Source organism: Pseudonaja textilis, chromosome 2 (assembly GCF_049901715.1).
Source record: "Pseudonaja textilis isolate UNSWEBS1 chromosome 2, rPseTex1.2, whole genome shotgun sequence".
Classification (NCBI taxonomy): domain Eukaryota; kingdom Metazoa; phylum Chordata; class Lepidosauria; order Squamata; family Elapidae; genus Pseudonaja; species Pseudonaja textilis.
In genome coordinates this window covers 14567792-14586384 of record NC_141991.1, presented here as the reverse complement: position 1 = coordinate 14586384, position 18593 = coordinate 14567792, and the positions used below count along the sequence as shown (strand labels likewise).

General features: G+C 42.6%; 1 protein-coding gene across 1 annotated transcript in view; it reads left to right on the top strand.

Moving 5' to 3' along the window:
- The window catches only part of SLC44A4 (solute carrier family 44 member 4), a 77832-nt gene that overhangs the window by 44360 nt on the left and 14879 nt on the right, over window positions 1–18593 (top strand). Inside the window, exons 7-13 of the mRNA XM_026720044.2 lie at window positions 451–511; window positions 1894–1999; window positions 5080–5163; window positions 8045–8157; window positions 9372–9494; window positions 12223–12322; window positions 12420–12512. Of these exons, the coding sequence (XP_026575829.2) occupies window positions 451–511; window positions 1894–1999; window positions 5080–5163; window positions 8045–8157; window positions 9372–9494; window positions 12223–12322; window positions 12420–12512 (680 nt within the window). The remainder of the gene's footprint in view (window positions 1–450; window positions 512–1893; window positions 2000–5079; window positions 5164–8044; window positions 8158–9371; window positions 9495–12222; window positions 12323–12419; window positions 12513–18593) is intronic.

Sequence of the window (18593 nt, the reverse complement as noted above, 5' to 3'; positions counted from 1 at the left end):
CACCCCACAAGGAATAAAAGTGGGTGTGTTCGCTCTGAGAGTTTCATATGGGACAACGTGTGACTTATTCAGAGGAGCTCTCGATTATTCTGTGTGGTGATAGCTTGTGTGATTTATATTCCTGCTTTCTTGTCGGACTTGGCAGACAGCGTGTGTAAGACTGCCAAGAATTTTATCGGCTCAAGGAGTTAACTCTATAATTACTGGATTTGCTTGCTTGTTTGTATTCAGCTGGAATTCTCACCTCCTTTGTAAAGGTGAGACATAACATATATGTATATCGGCAAATCTTGGAGTCACCTTGAGAATAGTAAACTCTCCTCTTTTTCCCTAATGAGTTTTGTCTCGTTGCAATATTCCTGGCACTTCACCCCAATAATTCCTCCATTAGGGGGCCATTCTATTATCTGAATGCAACATTGATATAATTCTCTTGCTTTTTCCCCCCAGACCGTGTCAGAAATCTTCAACCAGCAACTTTGTCTTCAATTCACCATCCCAACCAGGCCAAGTAAGTGTTGATTCTGCAAAGACAAAAAAGATTCCGCTATTATGTTGTTGAAAATGACAGAAAGCAAAACAAATCTTAGACAGGAGATGTCAGGTTTTCAAACTTTGCTTTACAGGTAGTCCTTGACTTACAACAGTTTGTTTAGTGACTGCTCAAAGTTACAACGGCATTGAAAATAGCGACGTGACTATTTTTCCCACTTGTGACCATTTGCAGCAGCCCGACGGTCACGTGATTTACATTCAGAGGCTTGACCACGGACTCACATTTATTACGATGGTTGCATAGTTCAGGAGTCAGTCATTTTGCGACCTTCGGACCAGCAAAGTCAGTCGGGGAGCCCAGATTCACTTAATAACCATGTTCCTCATTTAATGACTGCAGCGATTTGCTTAACAAGCGTCGCAAGAAAATCTGTGTATTAAACAGCTGATGCGGGGCAATCCATTGTGCTCAGCTGAGCTTGAAAAACAGGATATAAAGCACAGCCTCTATAGAGCCCGGGTGGGCCCAACAGCCGATCGTTGGAGCAAACTGAACCGGTTCGTTCCCAGCTGATCCTCGGAGCTACTGGTTTGCCCGAACCAGGCCAAACCAGTAGAATCCCACCCCTACACCTAATAGAAATTGATACTTCAAGGATTGCACAGCGATTGATCTAGATGCTCTCTGAGGTTCCCCCTGAGTTGGTATGCAGGGAGTGAAGATGCTAGGCATAGCTTCAGCTTTGCTTTGTAACGCACCCCAAACACTACTTCTGTGTCTTTAAACAGGAAAAAAAAAAAAAGGTCTGGGCACATAGATCCTTTAGGAGGTGAAAGATTTAGTGTGAAGATAAAGATCGGTTCCAGGATCTTATACACCAGCAAGTTGTAAGGTGGGTGGACTTCAACTCCCAGAATTCCCCAACCAGCATGACACTTTATACCACCTGTAGTCTGTTAATGGAAAAACAGAATCTTAACTGGAAGAAATAACCATTGACATTTTGGGTCGAGATAAAATTGAATGATTTGGTCTCTGGGGAACTCAATTTCCAAGGACTGGTCGCTTTATGATGCAGTAAGAGGGATTGTTTAAACCAGCATGTTGTCTGGGGAATTCTGGGAGTTGAAGTCCACCAGTTTTAAAGGTTGACAAACACTGGCACCGATAGCTTTCATGCCAAAGCATTTCCAGTGTCTTGCGGGGGGAGGAAATAAATCCCAGGAAATTGGAAGATAGGCTACAGGAGAAGAAGAAAAAATGAATGCATTTGTTCAAAATGAATTTTAATCCTTTGTAATTCACCCTGAGGGCTGGGACTTTGCAGAGAAAAATAGTTTGATGTCAATGAATGTCCAGAATGACCCCTAATTTATATCCGCTCCTTTTATTTACAGTTCTTAATCGTTGCTTGCCTTTTTTTAACACCGCTGATATTGGAAGCTTTAGTGTGGGTACAATGTCAGTGAATGAAACCATGGAGCACATCACCAACGGCACAGAGTAAGTTTTTTTTTAATAGTTTGAAATCTTCATCAAGGCCTTTCTCTGAGCAAATGTCTTACAGCCACAGTGGCAATTTCCCACTCTTCCCAGACCTCGTTCTCAAAATCCAACTATAAAGGTTCTGACTGATGAACCCAACCAAGCAAGCGTGGTCAAGATGATCCAATCTTCAATCAGTCAATCAGAATAGAGCTGGAAGAGACCTTAGAGGTCTTCTAGTCCAACCCCCTGCTCAAGCAAGAGACCCTATACCATTTCAGACAAGCGGCTGCCAAGTCTCTTCTTAAAGAAACTGCCCCTGTAATTTCTGGGGGCAGGCTGTTCCAATGTCTTTATGCTAATCTTTATTGAGTACATCATATTGGTGCAGATTGAAAGCAAAGCCAGCTCTGTTTAATATTCGGGCAATTCATTATTATTAAAGTATAGAATCCTCCAGGGGTGGGATTCAACCGGTATTACTATTGGTTCGGTGAGAGTTTTGTGTACATATGCACAGCATTTTCAAAAAACCTCAGCTGTGCCGCCCGGACAGCTGGCAAGTGCTGCGCGCAGCTGCACAGCATTTGAGAATCCTCTTTTGGTGCTTTTTCCACTTCAGCTGTGCCACGCAAAGCAGTTGAGGTTGAAAAAAGCAGGAAATAAAGGACACCCAAGAACCCGGGCCGGTGTGTGGGCAGGCCAAACAGACGAACAAAAAGTTGTTGCAGCGATCCGGTTCGGTGTCTGCTGCTCTTCAGAATTACTGGTTCTATAGAACTGGGCCGAACCGGTAGCATCCCACCCCTGGAATCCTCCCCCCCATCTAATCAGTGCAGGTCACGTAGTCCAATTAAATGTCCAGGTATTGTTATGGAAACCTCCACGACCCTAGCAACCAAATACTGGAACTCCTTTGGTTCAGGGGTGGGGATGCTGCCGGTTTGCACCAGTTCTAGTGATCCGGTAGTGCTGGTTAGCCGTTGGTCCCGCCGATCCACACCCACCCTTTCCTGTCCTATATTTCCTTCGCTTGTAGCTCAGCTGATAGGCGCGGCAGAGCGGATTGCCGTGCCTCAGCTGTTTTACTCACCAGTGCTGACGATAACGTAAGTTTCATGCTTAAAATTACCCATTTTAGGACGCTCCTTGCACACATGAAGCGCCCACCCACAGAACTTGTAGTAAAATATTTTGAATTCCACCACTGCTTTGGTTCTCAGTTTCTTGCTATCTCCTGGAATGTACATTCCAATCTCCTCCCTTATTCTCCCGGTCTGTTGGCAAGGTGTGAAGCTGTCAAAACGAAATCAGCCTGCATACGCTGCAAAGCTTGACATCAACATGAAGAAAACATCACACCAACATAATATAAGGTCTGGCTTAAGCCCAAAATGAACCAAAACAAAGTCTTAAACGGAGGCTTGCAAATCAAAGAAAGTAGACTTAATCTTTAGTCAAAGTTAAAGATCTGGGAAGAAGCTCCTAGCACATCACAAGAGACATGGGAGGAACATTCTACAAAATACAGAAAGATGCCCTGTCCTTCTTATACCTTTAAGATTCTTAGAAATCCTGAGTAACTGCATTGTAAAACTCTCTAACTTAGATTTACATCTATCCTGCAAAAGACAAACCTCTCTCCGGCAATGTTTACTTTTCATTATCTCTTCTCCAATTGTCCATTCTAATTGATCACAATTGACCACTTAAGGAGGCTATTAACCGCATACTTCAAAGGTGTGGATTCCTCCGAATGGAGGTACGATACATTCCCAGAGAGGTACGTTTCATTCCCAGGGGGTGATGCTGGGGTGAAATGTATCAATCCAGGAAAACAGATGGATTCAGATTGGTTTAGATGGGACAATCATGTGTCTTAATAGGAGGGGGATGTAACTGATTGCAGGCATGTGTTTATAATTCTTTTACAACAAGTGAAAGGTTAAGGAAATCTTTTTTACAACAGCAAGATAAGAAATGCCTATAGAGTAACCATCTACTTAATGCTGTAATACATTTTACTACGTTTATTTATTATTACTATTCCCTTCAATAAGAAAACACAGTGATCCATGACTCTAGTCTATCTTTTATCACAGTCATCTCCATTGGTGAGGACTCTCCCTTGCCTCGGTTATTTGAAACTTGCTTGGCCTTACCAAAATGAATTGATTGATTGGTTTGATTTGATTTTTATTTTTTTTTAGGACACCACAGCCTCTAAATTTTTATTGTATGGCTTGATGCCATGGAAAACAGGACAAGGGACAATTCTATAGCAAACTCCCTGTTTCCATCAGAAGAGAATATATGTAGCTCAGGGTTGAACTGTGGAGTCCTCAATGAGCTTGGTTATTTTCTAGCAGACATTTCCTGACCCCACTAGGTAACATCATCAGTGCTACTGAGTACAGTTTTGCTCCCTGTTTATCTACAATAGCTTGCTTTGCCTGGGTTGGCGGAGGTTGGGGTATGATTTCAGATAAATCAGCCATCAGTTGATACATAGAGATACTAAATCACATTTACACACCATTCAAAAGACACATTAAAAAGCTAGGAAGGAAACAAAAAGACCAAAATAGATCATACCCAGCAACCGACGCTCAGTTAAGCAGGGATTAACACCTGGCAGACAATCAAGTGGAAAACAATACTCTAATCAAGGAACTACCAAGGAGAAAACCACATCCTCACCAACAGTGGCAGGGCAACTTATTGTATTTTAAACAGGAATTAAATTCCACATTCAGTAGCACTGACGATGTTACATAGGTAATGAAAGGTCTGCCAGCAAACAACCAAGCTCGGCATCAAGGACTCTGCAAACTTTGTGTAACTTACATAAGGATGGAAGTACTCCTAGAATTTATACTTGCAAAAATAGGGAAATACTGCACTTCAACCTATCCAGCGGTAAATAGACAATGCCACAACTGCTGTAGCAGAGTAGAGACTGATTATGAAGATCTAACAAACTGGGTTGGGATACTTTTGCACTGGAACGGAGGAAAGCACATTAAACTGTTTTGTTTTTTTTTTTGGTATGGATTCCCTTCTACAAAAGTCTTGAGTTTGGCTTCTTGTTTTTATAGACAACTTCTAAGTTCTCTCAATGTGAAGGATATCAGCGTGAAGATCTTTGAGGATTTTACACGGACGTGGTCATGGATTCTCATGTGAGTCTTTCTTGCAGCAGAAGGAAATTGTCCATGGGGGCTGAAGAAATCAAGAGGCCTTTGTGTAGGTTAGGTTATATATCAGTGATGGTGAACCTTTTGGTTGTGGTGCGCCAAAAGCATGTGTGTGCGTGCCAGCACCCACAATGCAATGTGTCCTGCCCCCTTGTGCATGCACGCCCAGCACTCTCCATCCCCTTACCTGCACTGCACATGCATGCGCCTCCCAGATGATTTTCAGCCCGTTTGAGGCCTTTTTTGCCCGAAACAGGCCTGTTTTTCGGCCTCCAAAGGCTGCAGAGGCTTCCCTTGAGCTCCCAGGAGGGCAAAAATGGCCTCCCCCGGGCTCCAGAGGGCCTCCAGAGGCTGAAAATGGACACTTCCAGTATTTCCGGAAGGCCCATTTTTCGGCCTCCCGAGGCTGCAGAGGCTTCCCTCGAGCCTCAGGGAGGCCGAAAACTGCCTCAAACGGGCTGAAAATCAGCTGGGAGGCACGCAAATGCGCAGTGCGGGTAAATTTGGCTGGGACTCATGTGCCCGCACAAATAGCTCTGCATGCCACCTGTGGCACACATGCCATAGGTTCACCATCATGGTTATATACTATGTATTATATTATATTGTGATTATATTGATTCTTGAACCTATAAAGTATGGTGAGGTTTTTATTTTTTTCGTTGTGTAAGCATCAATTGTGGAACTTGGCTTGATTTGGAATCGAACTACATTTTTCATATCCTTTTAGGGACCCTTCTTGCCTTTGTGGTTGTACCAAAAAATCCTAAGGAAATTTCAGATGAACAGGGTTTTTCAGTACAGGTAGTCCTCGACCACAATTGAGCCCAAAATTTCTGTTGCTAAATGAGACATTTGTTAACCGTCTTTTGCCCAAATTTATGACCTTTCTTGTCACAGCTGTTAAGTGAATCATTGCAGTTGGTAAGTTAGTAACATGGTTGTTAAGTGAATCAAGCTTCCCCATGGATTTTGCTTGTCAGAAGGTTGCAAAAGGGGATCACAGGACCTTGGGACACAGCAACTATCATAGATATGAATCAGTTGTCAATCATCTGAATTTTGATTATTTTGACCACGGGGATGCTAGAGTGGTCCATGGGGATACTGCAATGATTGCAAGTGTGAAAAATACTGCATATTGTTTTGGTCATCATAGTTAACAGATAACAGATAATCAGAGTTGGAAGGGACCTTATAGGTCATCTAGTCCAACCCCCCTGCCCAAGCGGGAGGCCCCATACCATTTTTGACAAATGGGAGTCCAATCTCTTCTTGAAGGTCTCAAGTGATGGCACTCCCACAACTTCCGAGGGCAAGCTGTTCCAATGGTTGATTGTTCTGTCAGAAAGTTTCTCCTAATTTCCAGGTTAAATCTCTCCTTGGTCAGTTTCCATCCATTGTTCCTTGTCTGGCCCATAGGTGCTTTGGAGAATAGTTTGACCCCTTCCTCTTTGTGGCAGCCCCTCAAATATTGGAAGACTGCTATCCTGTCTCCCCTGGTTCTTCCCTTCCCTAGACTAGCCATGCCCAGTTCCTGTAACTGTTCTTCATATGCCTTAGTCTCTAGTCCCCTACTCATCCAGGTTGCTCTTCTCTGTACTTTCTTTCTAGAGTCTCAACATCTTTTCTATAATGTGGTGAACAAAACTGGATGCAGTACTCTAGGTGTGGTCTTACTAAGGCTTTATAGAGTGGTATTAGTACCTCACTTGGTTCAAAAAGGATTTTGAAGAGACTTCTGTTCAAAATGTGCTACCATAAAATGACTTATGGGGCATCTCCTGCATTTCTACAGCTCATAATTATTTTCTGCAGTAATTGTTACTATCAGAATTGGAAAGGCAAGGTCATTGATATTTTGATCAGCCAAAAGAGCTTGTTCCTTATTGGTTTAGATGACTTGGCACCCAAGAATATTCTGCTACCATTTTCCTTTCTTATAGTGATAGTTCTGCCAGATGTTGAGTAAAATTTGACAACTGTACTCTCTGAGATTAAAGGCATTATTAATACTCTAAACCAGCAGTCACCAACCTTGGCAATTTTAAGCCATGTGGACTTCAACTCCTAGAATTCCTCAGCCAGACTCTAAGATCCCTGCTTTAAGCTCCAGAATGGATGTAGCTGAAGACGCAATATCTCAGTTGAAAGTTGGTTGAAAGTCAAGGGATGCCTCTATAATTGATTTATTAAAGGTACTGAAAACTCTTCGGTACAAAATAACATCTTTGTTTCTCATTTTTTTAAGGCAGGAAGATTAGCTCCAAATTTGTCAGTCAAGTGGGCATTTCATGAACCATAACATAACTGAGAAAATCCTTCAGATTTGGGGTTTATCTTCCTTCTCAGGAAGAGAGAGGGAGGAGGGATTAGACCAGGGGTCTCCAAAGTTGGCAACTTTAGGACTTGTGGACTTCAACTTCCAGAATTCCTCAGCTAGCCATGCTTGGAGGTGATTGCTCCTCCTCTAAGGTATAAAGGAGGTGCAAAGGTAAAGAAACCTTTGCAGGAAGCAAAGTCATTCGCTCTGTTTGGATTAAACCTTGAAGCTCTGTGTGGACTTTGTACTTCGGTTGTTGTTGTTGTTTTTACAGTTAATTTAGCACTTTAGTTGTTGGCAGCAATTCAAAGGAGAGAAAGGTGGGTGCTTATCTCGAGGAACTGTTTGGGACTCATTACGGGCTGGGAATACACATAATTCCCAGCGTTGAAATAAAACAATAGTTGTTTGAACTAAGAGTGTGCTTAATTCCAGGAAGCCTTGGTCAGAACATAGACAGAGATTAGAGTTTACAAGCAGAACAGGTGGAGAAGAAAGTCATGCCATCACATCCTTTCTTTTTTTATGCTTTTCTCTTTCCAGAGGTCTCCTATTTGCCATGTTACTGAGCCTCCTGTTTCTCCTGCTGCTGAGATATGTCGCTGGTGTCCTGGTATGGATTCTCATTGTGGGAGTAGTAAGCATCATTGCATACGGTGAGTAAAATGAGACCAAGTAGCTGAACTAAAAATCTTGATATACTGCACCAAAATGATGAATGGGCTAAAGGTGCTACCACAGGCGATAGACGTAGACAGTGGTTTGATGGACCTTTTTAAACCAGTCAGGTCCATCATGTCAATCATTTGGTAAATAGGCAAGGCCTCGTTAGCAATCATTCAGGGGTTTGCTATGATAGATCTTCCACATATATACCAAATAAGCTACCCAGTCTATAGATAGGGTTTTTTTCAACCTTAGCAAATTTATGATGCATGGACTTCAATTCCCAGAATTCCCCAACCAGCCATCTTAAAAGATTGCCAAGATAGAGAAACACTGTTATGGATATTTATACCTAGGCTAGGAAGAACTTCCTTTCTGTCCAAATCTTGAAAAACTGTCCATAACAAAATGTATAATGTTAGCCTAGATCAGGGTCCCCAAATTTGGCAACTTTTAAGATTTTAAGCATGGCTGGCTGAGGAATTCTAGGAGTTGAAGTCCACCAGTCTTAAAGTTTTCAGGTTTGGAAAGCCCTGGCCTAGATGATCAGAAATCTTCTATGTAGGCCAAAGCTTGTCCAGTTCTCAGAATTATATTTTCCACTGCCTATTCTATTCTATTCTATTCTATTCTATTCTATTCTATTCTATTCTATTCTACTCTCTACTCTCTACTCTTTACTCTCTACTCTCTACTCTACTCTACTCTACTCTACTCTACTCTACTCTACTCTGCAATATTCTGCAGATTGTCCACTGCAGAACATTGATTCTCACACATACATGTACTTGCCAGGTGTCATAACCATAAAATAAGCTATCTAGCATCTCTGAATATATTTAGCAAGTAAGTGCAGTAAACAAGTAGCCAAGCTTGGTATGGGTGACCTGTGATTCTCAAAATGTTGGTGAATTCAGACCTTGCACCCTCAGCCCATTTGGCCAGTAGTGAGGGATGCCGGGACTTGTAATTCGGCAACATCTGAAGTGCCATGTTATCTTAACAATCACCAAGATATGGAGTCTTGGTGCCATCCTGTAGGCACATCACGCCACTGGTTGGTCGTTGGGGGAAAGAAGGTTGAAACGGGGGAAGGACTCTTATGAAACAAAATGGCGGAGGGAGGGAAACAGGATTTGAAGAATGCTCTTGTTTAGTATTTTTTTCCATCGGTCTTTCTTTCCCCTCCCCCCCCCCCTTCCAGGAATCTACCACTGTTACACAGAGTATGATATGCTCCAAAAGAAGGGAGCCACCATCCAGACCATTGGATTGACCACCAACTGGAGTGCTTATGGCAGTGTCAAGGAGACCTGGATGGTAGCCTGTAAGTCAGGACAAGGGCACAGATACATGGCCTTTGGCGGATCTTGGGATTGTGTGGGAGCAGGACAAGGGCAGGAGCATCTGATCAAAGCAAAGAAGGAGCTGTGTTCCAGTGGTGTTATTCAATTTATTTATTTTTTTACTACCAGCTCTGTGGGCATGGCTTGGTGGGCTTGGTATGGCTTGGTGGGTGTGCCGTGGCTTGGTAGGCATGGCTTGGTGGGCGTGGCAGGGGAAAGATACTGTAAAATCCCCATTTCCTCCCCACTCCTGGGGGAAAGTTACTAAAAAATCCCCATTCTTTCCCCACTCCACTAACCTGCTTTCCAGCTCCGTTCTCCTGTGCAGGGCAACCAAAGAAGACCCAGCCAATCCGCTGGGACTCGGGAGGCAGAAAAGAGATGGGGGTGGGGCCAGTCAGAGGTGGGATTTTCTGGTTCTCCAGAACTGGTCAGAACTGGCTGAAAACCACCTCTGCTGACTTCCATCTATCTCTCTTCCCCACTCCATAAGTTTTGCTTAAATCTCATCCTTTTTTTGATATTCATTTCTCCAGTTCTTAATGAAATACCATTATTCCTCGGCTTACGACCACAACTGGAACCAGAATTTCCTTTAGGAGGCAAAGCAGTCATTAAGCCATTCGCACCGAATTTTTATGGCCCCCTTTTACAACTTGTTAAATGAATCACTGCAGTTCATTAAATTATTTCTTGGTCATTAAGCAAATCCACCTTCCCCCATTGCCTTTGCTCGTCAAAAGCAGCACGCAATTGGCAAGTGAAACAAGTTTACTGCTCAACCAGCAGGAAGTTGCGAGTTGCCATATTTTTGTACATAAGAAGTGCCTGTGGGTATGTTGTTTTTTTTAGTTTGGTATGCATGAGTAAATTCCAAAGGTAAGAGGACCAATATCACAGAAAGGATAAAATGTACTGTAATGATAAACTCTCCTTGTTCTAGTCTTGCCCCCTTTCCATTTTAAGCTATCCCTTTTTTTCTTAAGCCTCCTTTCTCTGCAGTTAAACGCGATTGCTCCGTTTTGGTCTACAATTATCAAGCAAGAGGCGTGAAAATGTTCTGTCTTTCTTTTTTAAATTGAATTTGCTAATAGAGAATGGAATTACCTTACCAGGTTTCCCATCCATGATTATCTTCTGCTTGCTGGACTGTGAACCTTCCAGCTGTTCTGAGGTTCTAGACTTCTGTCTTTGGGAAGATCCAGACAGAAAGGCTGGCTGGCTCTGTCTGTCTGTCTGTCTGTCTGGATGAATGGATAGAAGGAAATGTGTGTGTATCCATAAGCATGAGCGTGACCCATTTTATTATTTGGGAACAAATTTGCACTATCTGTGACTTAGAAACGCAAGATTACAAATGTAATCTTAATGTACAAAACAAATGTACAAAACAGGTCAGTGATGGTTTTGATCTTCCCAATGCTCATTTTGAACCAGCCTCGCCCATTATCGTAATCGATAATAATCTTCTCCATAGATATCTATGGAGATTCTCAGTCATCCAGGTCACGGTTGTCCCAAAGGTGCTTTTTTCAAGAGGCAATTAGACTTTCTGGTTTTTCTTTGAAGACTTTTCACTTCTCAGCCAAGAAGCTTCTGTGATTGGATGGTGGGGAATGGAAGGATTTATACTCCTTGCAGACAGGTGGTTATTTGCATCCTTTTAGAAAGTCATTGAGTCCACCTGGAGGTTTATCTGAGTCCTCAAGGTCATCTGAGTGGTGCAAATGGATGTGGACCCTTCTTTGAACTGTTGAAAGCACTTTGTCATAGACTGAAAATAGGTGATGTCATAACTCCAATCTATAATACAGTCCTTTCAACCATTCCAAGAAGGCTCCACACCCATTTGCACCACTCAAGTGACCCTGAGGACACAGATAAGCCTCGAGATGACATTAACGATTTGCTAAAAGGATGCAAATGAACAGCCGACTGCAAGGAATATAAATCCTTCCATTCCACAACATCCAATCAGAGCTGAAGAAGCTTCTTGGCTGAGAAGCGAAAAGTTTTCAAGAAAAACCAGAAAGTCAAGTTGCTTCTTGAAAAAAGCACCTTTGGGACAACCATGACCTGGATGACTGAGAATCTCCATAGATGTCTATGGAAAAGATTATTATGGATTACGATAATGGGCAAGGATGGTTCAAAATGAGCATTGGGAAGATCAAAACAATTATTGGCCTCTTACCCATTTGTAATCTTGCATTTCTTAACCACAGTTAGTGCAAATCTGGTGCAATACTATATTACAGATAGGTGCAATACTATATTACAGGTATTCCTAGGTGCAATACTATATTACAGATATTCCTCTACTTATGATCACCATTGAGCCTAAAATTTATGATGTTAAGTGAAATATTTCACCCCATGGAAGGCTGTGGAATTTTGAGAGTTGAAGTCCACAAATCTTAAAGTTGACGAGTTTGGAGACCCCGAGTTAAACCATTGTTTGGGTTAGCAAGAGTTCTTTAATATCGTTCAGTTGATAGAGATACTATTAGTTTACATTTGTACTTAGACATCGTCACACTAGGCCGTGGTTTACACATTTGGTGGGCGATTTCACACCTCAGGATCAGCTTCAATGAAACAAATCCCATGATGGCCTTCGCTTGGGGTGGTTTGGCCCAAAGCTCTTCCCAGCTTCTTTTGAGGCAGCTGCAGTCAAACCGCAGTCTCCTTTCTCTCTCCCTCCTCCAGTGATTGTCCTCTGTGTGGTGGAAGCCATCTTGTTGCTTAGTCTTGTGTTCCTCCGCAACCGGATCTTCATTGCCATTGCGCTTATCAAAGAAGCCAGCCGGTAAGTGGATTCCTGCAATACTTTGGTGCCATTGCATTTAGGTTCTGGATGGGAACTGAGGAAGAGACTGATAGTTCTCCATTGTCTCTTTCTCCAGAGCCATTGGACATATGATGTCCACCCTCATCTACCCACTGCTGACTTTTATCTTAATCGTGATCTGCGTGGCCTATTGGGGCATGACGGCTCTGTATCCTTTCCGATGATGCTGTGATGTTTTATTTATTTATTGCATTTATATGGTGCCCATCTCACGCTAAAACAACACTGGGAGGCTTTTTCGTGCTTTCCTTTAAGAGAATCAGCTGATGTCAGATCTGTATATGGTGATGATGATGATATCAATTCAGTCATAACTGACTCTTGGCAATTCTATGTTCGAGATCTCTTCACATCATCTAATCTTGCAGTACTTATTTAAATTGTTCTATGCTCTGGCTGGCATCAGCTTTGATAGAGTTCAGGCACTGTGTTTTTGGGGGTCTAGGATCACTTGCAAAAGCCAACTTGCTGTGGTCAACTTGCCACAGCCAACTCACCGTGAGCCAACTTACCATGGCCAACCCATCGTGGGAAAACTTGCCGTGGGACAAGAGTTACACTAATATTGAAGAAATGAATAGAATCATTAAAGAAAGAATGCTAAAGGAGGGACAAAATGAAATGTGAATGACAAAAATTCAACATTATTTTTTTAAAATTATTTCAAATAATTGAATTGTTGAATTGCCCCGCGGCAAGTTCTGCAGTGAATTGGCTGTGGTGAGTTGTTGCACAATGAGTTGGCCATGGTGACTTGGCCACCGCGAGTTGGCCGTGTTGAGTTGGCCGTGTTGAGTTGGCCACGGAGAGTTGTCCATTCCAGTTCTTTGGCAGGCCTGTTTTCTTTTACTGCTCTGTACACAAAGTGATCACAACGCACCTTTCTACCCTGCCTGTCCTTGAACCTTAAGTTTGAAAATAAGGAATTTGTTACAGTTAGCCCATGATTTATAACGCGTCGCTTAATGAAACATAGAAAGATGATGGCACAAAAAGACCCAATGGTCCTTTGAGTCTGTTTGTTGTCTTCTTTTTAATGTATTGATTTATTCATTATTTTTAATTATTATTTGTATATTTTATATTTTATTTTATTTTTTATTTTTTGTCAGATGATAGACATGTGTTTCTCCCAAGCATGTTAAAACTCAGTTGCTGAGTTACCACCTCTGCTGGAAGTTGGCTCCAAGCTTTCACTGCTCTTTCTGCGAAGTAATGCTTTCTAATCTTACTTTTGAACTTCCCTCCTGTCAGTCTGAGGTGTTATGCTCTGATGTCCTTGACTTTTGCTTAATGTTGAAAATAACGCCTTCTAGAACAGCGGTCCCCAACCTTGTGGGCCGCGTGGCCCACTAAGTGGGCCCTGAGGAGTTTGCAACTGAGCCGCGGGAACAACTGACGAGCTCACGCGCTCTCCGTTTGCGTGAGTGGCAGGTGTATGGAAATAGAGCTGCACATGTGTGTGCGCTTGCTGGCCGCTTGTACAAACCATTCCGTTCCCCCACCACCACTGTCTGTAAAGCGGGAAATGTTGTTCTAGAACCTTATTCACAACTGTAATATATTTAAAGGTTTTAATCATGTCTCCCCATTTGCCTTCTGTCCTCCAGCTGTACATACCCAGTTCCTCCGATCACTCCTGATACGTTTTGTCCTCCAGACCTTGAACCGTTTAATGACCGTTCTCAGGTCTCCCCGTAGCTACTTATGACCTGTTTTCTGAGATACAGTGGACCCCATCATGTGATCATTTTTGGGTGCTTGGCAAGCAGTTCACTTTTATGAGTGTTTGCACAATCATCCCACAGTTATGTGACCCTTCGTTGCTGGTTTCCGATGTTTACTTCCCGTTTCCGGGAAAAAAAGGTCCACTGGGGGAAATGGGTTCAATTTAACAACTGCGGCGTTTGCTTAACAACAACTCTTGTAAGAAATAGTTTGTAACTTTGAATCCGGTCACATGATGCCTCAACTTATGACTGTAATTCCCGGCTCAATTCCAGTCATAAGTCGAATAATGCCTGTATTTCTTAATTTTAGCAGCTAAAATAACGATGGCCTTATTGTTGGAAAACCTACATAGTCTTAACAATCGAGGTGTGGATTAAATAAAGCTTTCACGAATGATGCTGAAAATAATTTAGAGTTTTAAAAAAGGGAAATATCAGAGGCAGGAACTACAGTTCTGTCAAACTTGGGAACAAAGTTTAAGTATTGCTACAGACATATCGATCATGCTTATGAAGTATGAATGTGGTTTTTGTTTCTCACTATTTACTTTTTGGTGGATGGGTTTTCTTTCCTATGCATCACGGATTTATGTCACCCGGTTACTTGATAAACAGGTTGTTTAAAAAAAAAAGAAGTGTAAACAAAGAAACAAGGAGAGAAACTGCATTGCAATTGGAAAAAAATAATTAAGATGGCAAACAATATTATAAGAAGTCATAGAATTGTTGCCAAGTAATGGTATGAAGACATTTGCTTTTTCAGACTGCATATGGCAAATTATATTTTTTTTAAATGCTTCCTTGCATAAATACAGTATATTGTCTTTGCTATTTACAAAACACTAGCAAATATGTGCCTCTGTGTGTTGTTCATTTAAAAGCATTACTCTGGAAGTTATCCACACGTAGTTTGAAAAGGTATACTCTCTTGGAAGTTTTATATGTGTGTGTGTGCATGTGTGTGTGTGTGTGTTTATACACATATAAAATTTCCAAAATAGTGTATCTTACACACACACACACGTATACAGTGTTTCATTATGTTCACCTGTAATCAGTGGTGGGCTTCAAAAATTTTAGCAATGGGTTCTCTGCCCGGTTGCTGGGTGGGCATGGCCATGGTGGGTGTGACTTAGTAGGCCTTCTGCACCATGGCAGGTAGGAGCATTTTTGCCCTCCCCGGGCTCCGGAGGCTTTCCTTGAGTCTCCAGGAGAGTGAAAACAGCCTCCCCGGGCTCCGGAGCAGGGGTGGGATTCTACCAGTTCCCACCTATTCACTAGAACCGGTTGTTAACATTCTAAGCATTTCGGAGAACTGGTTGTTAGAAGAAATTACTGGCCTAATCCTGTAAGGAAGGCAGGAAGGAAACATTCTGGTGTTGCTTACAGAAACTGCCTCTCCATTAACATTCTTGGCAGGACTAGACTTCCTGTCTCAGGAACGTCTCTGGAGTTTTTTTCCCCCTCCTTTGCTGGTACTTTGCTTGTGTGGAGTGACCATTCAAAGTTACAGTGGCACTGAAAAAAGTGACTTATGACCATTTTTCACACTTACGACTGTTGCAGCATCCCCACAGTCATGAGAGGCCAGGCGAGGAGATGCGTGCCTCGATGTGACTGATGTTGAGTTGGCCACACCCAGCCAATAACATGACCACCAAGCCATGTCCACCCAGTCACATGACCATCAAGCCACACCCGCCACCTAAGCCACGCCCACAGAACCGGTTGTTAAAAATTTTGAATCCCACCCCTGCTCCGGAGGCTCTCTGGAAGCCGGAAACAGGCCCATTTCCAGCCTTCCCGAACTTCCGGAAGGCCCGTTTTTCACCCTCCCCGAGCTTCTGTGCACGCCCTGCACTTACCTGTATCCAAAACGGGCTGTGTGGGGACTCCTGGGAGGGAGGGGGCAGGGGGGGACAGCCAGGAGTGCGATTTGGGGGTTCTCCGAACTGCACAGAATCTTAACTAGGGGTTCTCCCAAACTCCTGTGAACCCCCAGCAGCCCAGCCCTGGCTGTAATCTAATTTCTGTGGCTGTGGGGTCCTTGATGTGGGGTTTGGTTGCTTTCTTTCTTGCAGACGTTGCATTACCAAATTAGGTTACACCATCGGTTCTAAAGAGTGTGGGGTTTACATACAGCAACTTGGCCTGCCAAGATTGGTGGCAGCGGTTCCGTGTTTAAGATAAAGTTTTCTGCTTTTCTGCTTCGGTTTCCAGTTTCAAACAACACCTTCATCATGGAACCAGCAAGGAGAAACCCGCACCCGCACCCAAACTGGCAGGGCAAGCAGCTATAAGGGTGCGAGACAGATAAATAGGGATAAATAGGGAGCAAAGCAAACCCCACATTCACTTGCACTAATCCTGAAACCAAGTGGTTTTCCCGATTTACTAGTCACTAATGAAACATCTGCAAACAACCGAGCTCATAAAGCACCAAGGATTCCATAAAGTACAACTGTTATTTTATATTCAGGGCTAACGTAATCTTTGAATCTTTGAACATTTGGAGAATATTTATTTAGGGTTTTTTTTTCCATAGCTACATTTATTATTCAGTTATAACCTGGTGGTAATTGTTGATGCTGTACCTTGTGCCCTTGATGGGAGAAAGTTAGTCTAGAAATAGATCCAAGGCATACATGAGATAAATTAAAGACCTGACTGTATTTCATTGTTTGACAGTTGGCATTTAATGTCTCATTTCAGCCTTCTCACTTCCTTGCCAGGGTATAAGGAGAAAGGCAAAGAACGTCCTCAATTAAAGCATTCAAATGCAGGTGGTCCTCGACATACAACGGCTCATTTAGTGACCGTTTAAAGTTACAATGGTCTTACGACCATTTTTTTTTCACACTTACAACCTTTGTAGCATCCCCATGATCATGCGATTAAAATTCAAATCCTTGGCAACTGATTCGTATTTATGACCGTTGCTATGTCCCAAGGTTATGGGATCAGGCTTTGACAAGCAAAATCAATGGGGAAGCCAGATTCACTTAACAACCCTGTTACCAGTGGTTGGATTCAATTTTCTTTTTTACTACCGGTTCTGTGCGGGTGGCTTGGTGGGGAAGGATACTGTAAAATCTCCAGTCAGAGGTGGGATTGGCCGGTTCTCTGAACTACTCACAATTCCCGCTACCGGTTCTCCAGAACTAGTCAGAATCTGCTGAATATCCACCTCTGCATGTTACCAACTTATCCACTGCCATTGCCATTCCCTTAACAAGAAAGGTCGCAAAATGGGGCAAAATTCACCTAACAACAGAAACTTGGGGCTCCATTGGAGTCATAAGTCGAGGACTTCCTGTATCGAGGTATCAAACGTCAAGTTCAATAGTCTGAATTATGGTTTCAGAAAGGCCGCATTCAAATCCGGAGTTGCAAAATAGGGCATTTGTATAGATTTGGTTCAGTCCTCCTTTGCAATATTTTCCAGTGGCAATACATTTTGTGTTCCCAACTGCAGGATGCCAGGGTTGTGTCCCATCCCATAATACCCCCTCTGGAGTGGTGACGCTACAGAGCACTGCATGCCAAAACAACCAGACACCGTGGCAGTTTTTTCTCTCACGCCATCGCTCTGCTGAGCACCTAATTCCCACAGTACTGTCTTGTGTCTTCACGATATTAATCCATGTTGTATGGCTGTATTTTATTCCTCTCAACTGTTCCATTGCCTTCTCTTATTGATATCATTATTATGATTATTATTACTTTGATATTAAGATTAAGATTATTGTTTCTATTATCTTTATCATTAATTGGTTGTTTTGCATGTGCACTGAGAACGTATGCTTATGAGAGCCATGGTGGCACAGTGGTTAAAATGCAGTTGTCAACTCATAAAACATTTCTATGGCTGTTTTAAAGTTGCCAACAGAAAGGGATTTGAAAGAGCAGTGTGGAAGCTTGGAAATCGAAAGTGCATTCCATGCATAGTTTTTCAAAGATTGTAATGTGGTGACTGAAGTTTCTGCCACGCAAAAACCTAACTGGAGAACGTGATTGATGGCTCTTGGCTGTGGATGTGTTTCGTGTTTCATTGGAAAATATGAATTGTGATACACCCATGGTGGTGGTGGTGGGAAACCAGGGTCAAGGGTGACAGTGAATTATGTATCTCAAGAGTCAGCTACACCCAGGTCATGCCAACATGTTAAACTCTCAATAAATCCTGTTTTAGTTTTGGCTCGAGACTCATGATTTAATTGGGATAACTGCCGGAATCCTGACAGCAGTATTGCAGGCTAAATCTGCCACCTGTCAGCAGTTCAATTCCGACCAGCTCAAAGTTGACTCAGCCTTCCATCCTTCTGAGGTCAGTAAAATGAGGACCCGGACCACAGGGGTTAATATGTTTGAGTCTATAAACCGCTTAGGGCTGTAAAGCATTGTGAAGCAATATGTAAGTGCTGTTACTATTACACACCAGAGGCAAATTCCATGTGTGTCTAATCACACTTGGTTAATGTTCTATTCTATTCCGCATT